The 6,639-nt window shown below is 44.4% G+C and overlaps 1 protein-coding gene across 1 annotated transcript in view; it reads left to right on the forward strand.

Moving 5' to 3' along the window:
- Positions 1 to 1,895: 1,895 nt before the first annotated feature.
- Positions 1,896 to 6,639, forward strand: part of LOC107301499 (probable ATP-dependent RNA helicase DDX52) — a gene marked incomplete at its 3' end in the record, with an annotated part of 14,860 nt that continues 10,116 nt past the window's right edge. The window contains exons 1-6 of the mRNA XM_015830713.1: positions 1,896 to 1,910; positions 2,127 to 2,238; positions 2,324 to 2,396; positions 2,846 to 3,049; positions 5,588 to 5,678; positions 5,717 to 5,798. Coding sequence (XP_015686199.1) covers positions 1,896 to 1,910; positions 2,127 to 2,238; positions 2,324 to 2,396; positions 2,846 to 3,049; positions 5,588 to 5,678; positions 5,717 to 5,798 — 577 coding nt within the window. The remainder of the gene's footprint in view (positions 1,911 to 2,126; positions 2,239 to 2,323; positions 2,397 to 2,845; positions 3,050 to 5,587; positions 5,679 to 5,716; positions 5,799 to 6,639) is intronic.

Raw genomic sequence — 6,639 nt, forward strand, 5'->3', positions numbered from 1 at the left:
TCATCTAGTCCAACCTCCTGCTCAGGCAGGAAACCCTATACCATTTCGGACAAATGGCTGTCCAGTCTCTTCTTAAAAACTTCCAGTGTTGGAGCATTCACCGCTTCTGGAGGCAGGTTGTTCCACTGGTTAATTGTTCTAACTGTCAGGAAGTTTCTCCTTAGTTCTAGGTTGCTTCTCTCCTTGATTAGTTTCCATCGGTTGCTTCTTCTCCTGCCTTCAGCCGCTTTGGAGACTAGCTTGACTTCTGGGAGTTGAAGTCCACAAATTAACTTAGAGTGGCCAGGGTTGGAGACCCCTGGTCTAGAAGCAGGAAGGTCCAGGTTAATGGCTATTCTCAGGCACAGAGCTTCTCTCAGATGGGGGTGGGGGGAGTTAGCCCAGTCATTCTTCACCCAACCTACACCACAGAATAGTAGCGGTAGAGAAAAATGGAAGGAGAGAGTTTAGTGTTTAGCCTACAGTTGAAAACCTCTAGAGAATCTTCCCCTATCTGGGGAGGATTTGTTTTTTTTAGCTGTACAAAGTTTGTGGAAGTTGCTTTAGTGCATGGTGGTTACCACTTGTCTTTTATTAATTTGTTGCCCAGAGTCAGATCAGATTGCAGTAGTCTCCCAAGTACTGTTAGTGGAATATAAATCTAACACAGGGGTCTCCAAACTTGGCCCTTTTATGACTTGTGGACTTCAACTCCCAGAATTCCTGAGCCAGCATGGCTCAGCATGGAAACCTCTCCCTTTCTCCTCAGCATGGCTGGCTCAGGAATTCTGGGAGTTGAAGTCCACAAGTCATAAAAGAGCCAAGTTTGAAGAATACCTTGAATGTGATGTGATTGTGTCGATGTAGACCAGGGGTCTTCAAACTTGGCCTTTTTATGACTTGTGAACTTCAACTCCCAGAATTCCTCAGCCAGGCACATGTGCCTGGCTGAGGAATTCTGGGAGTTGAAGTCCACAACTCATAAAAGGGCCATGTTTGAAGACCCCTGATTGAACAAATAACAAATATATACGCACCCATGTAAGTCACCTTGGCCTTGTTTATTTATTTCATGAATTTGTATGGATGCCCATCTCATATGCCTGATGGCTAACAGCTGAAAAACAGAATAACGATATAATAAAACAAGCAACCAACGTTTAAAAAACCAACAACAGAAATAACATAAAATAATACAGCAGCCAAGACCATCTCAGTTAACTCAACCACGATCAAGAAACAGGCTCGCCCATACCCTCAGGGCCCCGGGCTTGTTGGCAAAACCAGGTTTCCAATGCTTTGCAAAAGGCTAGTAAGGTTGAGGCAAGTCTCGTCTCTGGGGGATGAGGCCCCAAAGGGCAGGTGCCAGAAATGGCTCTGCTCTTGGCCCTTGCCAAATGGCACTCTTGCAAATGGAACTTAGAGCATGCCTCTCCCGCGGCATCCCCCATGCTGGGCAGATATACTGCTGGGGTGGGAAGGGTACAGATAGTCCTCGACTTACGACCACTATTGAGCCCAGAATTTTGGTCATAAGTCGTTAAGCAGGATCCCGCACGACCTGAGTCAAATTTAGGACTCTTTTTTTATGAAGGTCGTTAAGCGAGTCATGGCAGTCATTAAATTAATCATGTGGTTGTTAATCGAATCCAGCATATCTGATAAGTGGCGTTTTTTTGACGGTTTCTGCTGGAAAATGGCAAAAAAAAAACCATTGCAAATCACAGTCATGTGACTACAGTTCACTGCATCCAGTTGTAAATGCGAGCCAATTGCCAAATGCCTGAAAAACAAAACTGACTGCAAGGTGGAGTTGCAGCAGTCATAACTTTGAGGACATGTCGTACGTAGCTTTTTTTTTAAATCTGTGGTTACCTTGAACCGCCAGTCATTAAGCGAGGTCTACATGTACATCAATGACTATCCTCCAGGTAATGTTGCAAATCAAAGTGGACCACCATTTTAATAGTCTTTGGTCAATATCCCAGTACGCTGCAAAAGGCTTCCATTTCCTTCTCTTCCATTACAATGGTCCCCGGTGTATTTATTTTATTTTCTTCTTCTTCTGAAAATAACAGTGACCCTTCCGATATTAAAATCTGTATTTCAGCTGTAATAAATATGTGTCTCATTTCTCTCCCTTTTAGACCCACAGAGAGCTACTTAAGTTGTCTGAGGGTATCGGCTTCAGGATACATTTGATTCACAAAGCTGCTGAAACAGCAAAGAAATTTGGGCCAAAATCTTCTCAGAAATTTGGTAAAGTAGGAATGAATAGGGATCCGTATTCAACTCCATCTCCTTGCTTTTTTCTAGCTGTTCTTAACTGTTGCTTTTTCTACAGATATTTTGGTCACTACTCCAAACCGACTTATCTATCTGCTGAAACAAGACCCCCCAGCCATTGATCTCACCAGGTAAAAAGGAATAGAAACACCCACCCACCTCCATTTTTTAAATGTATGCCTACATTTGGTGGTAGTTGCTAAAGGATGGGTCTGCAGTGTTTGTGCTATTTGTAGATTTAATTTTGCCTAAAGATGTTGATCCCAAAAAATCCCATGCCAATTAAAATTTATAATGTATACGTAAAACAAATGTCCATAGAGTTTGCATAATTTTGCTAGCTGGTAGCAGAAAAGGGTGGTTGTGAAGAAGCACGTAGGAGAAACAGAGTTCATCACAGAGGCGCTTATAAGAAAAGTCAACTATATATTAATTAGCAAATAATTTAATATCCATACTTTCATTCTGATATTTGCTCACCAGCCTTAATAAGGCCATCTGGAGTTTGGCAGTGAGCAGTGATGTGATTTTACTGTCTATGTAGCACCTCCTAATTGCAGCCTTATCTTTTCTGCCCTAGAGTTGAATGGCTGGTGGTGGATGAGTCAGACAAATTGTTTGAAGATGGGAAGACAGGATTCCGAGACCAGCTGGCTACCATCTTCTTGGCATGTTCCTCCCACGTTGTCAAGAGAGCCATGTTCAGTGCAACATTCGCGCATGACGTAGAGCAGTGGTGTAAACTCAACCTGGACAATATCATATCTGTATCCATCGGAGCAAGGTGAGTGTTGGGATTAAAGGCTGGCTCTCCCTGATTGAGGGTGGATTGCTCTCGGCAGATGATTCGTTCTCCTTGCCTGGTCTCTACCGCGGAAGGGAAGTCACTTGCCCATTCATTTCCTGCTCTGGAATCAAATTCTTCCCATGGAGTTCCATTGCTCCTCTTCCTATTCTGGGCAGTTTCCATTGCTGTTGCTTACCCTGCTGAAGAGACAAGCAGTTTTTTAGCTAAGCTGAAGCGGGTGCTTGACTTTTTGATATACAAAGTCCTTTGGACTCAACTTTCATCTATCAGATGGTTGTTTAGGCTGCAGGTATCCCATCTTTCTCCCAAGGTCATTCCCACATACAGAAGGGGGGGAGTAAGGCTATTCTAAGTGGCTGCTGATGCTCAGCTGCTTCTTATTCTGTGAACTCTGCTCACTAAACTCTTTATTTTGTGAAGTCCTTGGTGTTTTCCTTTATCTCACAACACATGGACAGACTCAACCATACTTTCCACCAGGAAACTAAACATCCTGCACTAGCGGCCCCCAGCTTTTAGGCACCAGGGACCATTTCTGTGGAGAGAGGTTTTTCCGTGGACCAGAGGGGGCGTGCCTGCAGCCCGGTTTCTGGCATGCCGCAGCTCAGTATCAGTCCACGGACTGGGGGTTGGGAACTCCTGTCTTAGACCAGTGGTGGCGAACCTATGGCACACATGCCAGAGGCGGCACTCAGCCCTCTCTGTGGGCACCCGTGCCATGCCCCGGAGATGGCAACCGTCCTCTTCAACCAGCCGCCCTGTCATTAGACACATGACACGCCTGCTAACTCGCCGAGGTCCCACGTGGCCGGATGCATCCCAGCACCCATGCACTTGCTGGCCTGTGTGTGCGGGGGCCGATGGTGCCAGGCCCCTGCCTCACCCTACGACAATGGCACCCCCGCCCTGCCTCGCCTTGCCTCGCATCACCCCGCAGGACCAGCCTCCTGCCCACTGCCCCACCCGCCAGAGACCCCCTGGATCTCCCCCAACCCTGCCCAGCCCCCACAGGTGTCTCTCCCCAAGAGCAACATCGAGTTGGCCACGCCCACCCATTTGCCATGACCAGTGGCCACACCTACCCAGCAGGCCACACCCACCCATCAGCCACGCCCACCCGGCAATACATAAGTGAGTTTTGGGTTGAAGTTTGGGCACTCGGTCTCTAAAAGGTTCGCCATCACTGTCCTAGACCAAGCTAAATCCAAAAATGTTAAAGAATTCCCGGAAGCCTGGCTGTCATGGTTCCAACAGATGAAACTCTTCAAAGAACTTCGAGGCATTGTTTACCTTAAAGAATCTTTATTGGAGTAGCATAGCTTTGGCACGAACATAGTGGAAGCCAAAAACTGAGTTCCCCTCCCCTGAGCACATAGTATCAAAGCACAATTCCCTCCCCCAATTAACAGTCATAAATCACATTCCCCAATTAGTTTGAAGTGCGGGCTTCCCCTCCAGCTCTCCAGCCCGCCAATTCTTTATCATCTCTTATTTCAATAACCTTGTTTCTCACACTAGGTTCAGTAATGTTATGTTTAGCTAAACTCTCATGCACATTCCTCCCCCCAGCATCATCTAACTCTTACTCTTAAGAGTAAAACAAAAGAAGAAAATGGTTGCATCTCCATCTGTTGTCAATGCAAAAACATCCGATGTTAGCAGCGATGACACTGGCATTCAGACAAATCAACCATCAATAAACACATTGAGATAAACCACGTTTTTGTGCCATTTGAAAGAAAAAAATAAGTTAAGAAAAAAAAAAAGACCAGAGAGATCTTTTTCATGTTGATATTTTTTCTTTTAAAATGTTTTGCTTGTCATCCGAGAAGCAGTGTGAATTGAAGAAACCTCTTGGATGAGAAGTGAAACTTTTTCAAAGAACCCCCCCCCCCAAGAAAGTCCAGTTTGCCTTTTGAAAAGCACCTTTAGGACGTTTTGATGAAAGATATTTTCTGGACCCCTGGTAACACTTCCTGAATGATGATGATGATGATGATGATGATGATGATGATGATGATGATGATGATGATGATAAAGTTGGAAGGGACCTTGGAGGTCATCTAGTCCAAGCCCCTCCTCAGGCAGGAAACCCTACACCATTTCGGACAAATGACTGTCCAGTTTCTTCTTAAAAACTTCCAGTATTGGTGCATTCACCGCTTCTGGAGGCAGGTTGTTCCACTGGTTAATTGTTCTAACTGTCAGGAAGTTTCTCCTTAGTTCTAGGTTGCTTCTCTCTTTGGTTAGCTTCCACCCGTTGCTTCTTGTCCTGCCTTCAGGCGCTTTGGAAAATAGCTTGACTCCCTCTTCTTTGGGGCAGCCCCTGAAATACTAGGAGACTGCTATCATGTCCCCCCTCGTCCTTCTCTTCATTAAACTAGACATACACAAGGCATACACATACACAATGACACAAGGCAAACGTAGAAAGATTGTTTATTTGGGAGTTCATCTAAAAAAAAAAGTTTGTTAAGCCTGAGCTGTCTTCAGTACTTTGACTTTTTGCTTCAGAAATGCTGCAGTTGAGACGGTGGATCAAGAACTCTTATTTGTTGGATCAGAGACAGGAAAATTGTTAGCTGTGAGAGATCTTGTGAAAAAGGTAATTTTGTTTTCATAACAAGTCTGTCTATTGGGCAGTTTTCTGTGCTGAATCAACCTGGTATGTTCATAAAGCAGAATAAATGCATCTTGAGGGATGCAGATGTTTTAGAAGAGGAAGGTAGAAACTGTTAGAGATATATAATTCACTTGAAATGCTAAGTGAGAATACGCTTTCTTCAAGGTACCTTCATATTGAAAAGAAGGAAGGAGGGAGAGGAGTGGAGAAAAGATGCAGGCCTCAAATTCACAACCAACCATTTTCATATCAATAAGTTATGATTATTTGTCTCATGGGATAGCAGCCTCTGAGCAAATCAGTGCAGAATTTTGGAATGAGCCTTCACTGTTCTTTCTAATCTTTTTCCTGCTGCTACTTGATGCCAGAATTAGAACATCCAGTTGAGATTGTGAGACACTTATCAAATCTCTGCTGGTTCTTGGAGATCACTGGGTAATGTTGGGCCGCCCTTTTGAAGGATCTTGAGGCTGCATCACAAGAGGAAATGCTGAAATTCGTGTTGTTTGCTTATTTATGAAACAAATTTACAGGACCGCCCAGCTCACTGGTGATTCTGACTGGCTTATAACAAAAAAAAAAATCCACAACATAAAAGCCCATAACTTCCTATTCTCAGATACAGGAAGTCCCTGACTTTGTTGATGCAGGTAGTGCTCAACCACAATCGTCCCCAAAATTTTTGTTGCTAAGCGAAAGATTTCTGAGTTTTGCCCCCGTTTTACGATTTTTCCTGCCATCGTTGTTAAGTGAATCATTGCAGTGGCTAAGTTAGTAACAACGGTTGTTAAGTGCATCTGGTTTCCTCATTGAATTTGCTTGTCAGAGGGTTATAAAAGGTGTTCACATGACCCTGGGACACTGCAACTGTCATAAACGTGAGTCAGTTGCCAAGCATCTGAATTTTGATCACACGACCATGGAAATGCTGCAACAGTCGGGT

This window comes from Protobothrops mucrosquamatus, unplaced genomic scaffold (assembly GCF_001527695.2).
Source record: "Protobothrops mucrosquamatus isolate PMUCROS unplaced genomic scaffold, P.Mucros_1.0 scaffold13561, whole genome shotgun sequence".
Taxonomy (NCBI): Eukaryota; Metazoa; Chordata; class Lepidosauria; order Squamata; family Viperidae; genus Protobothrops; species Protobothrops mucrosquamatus.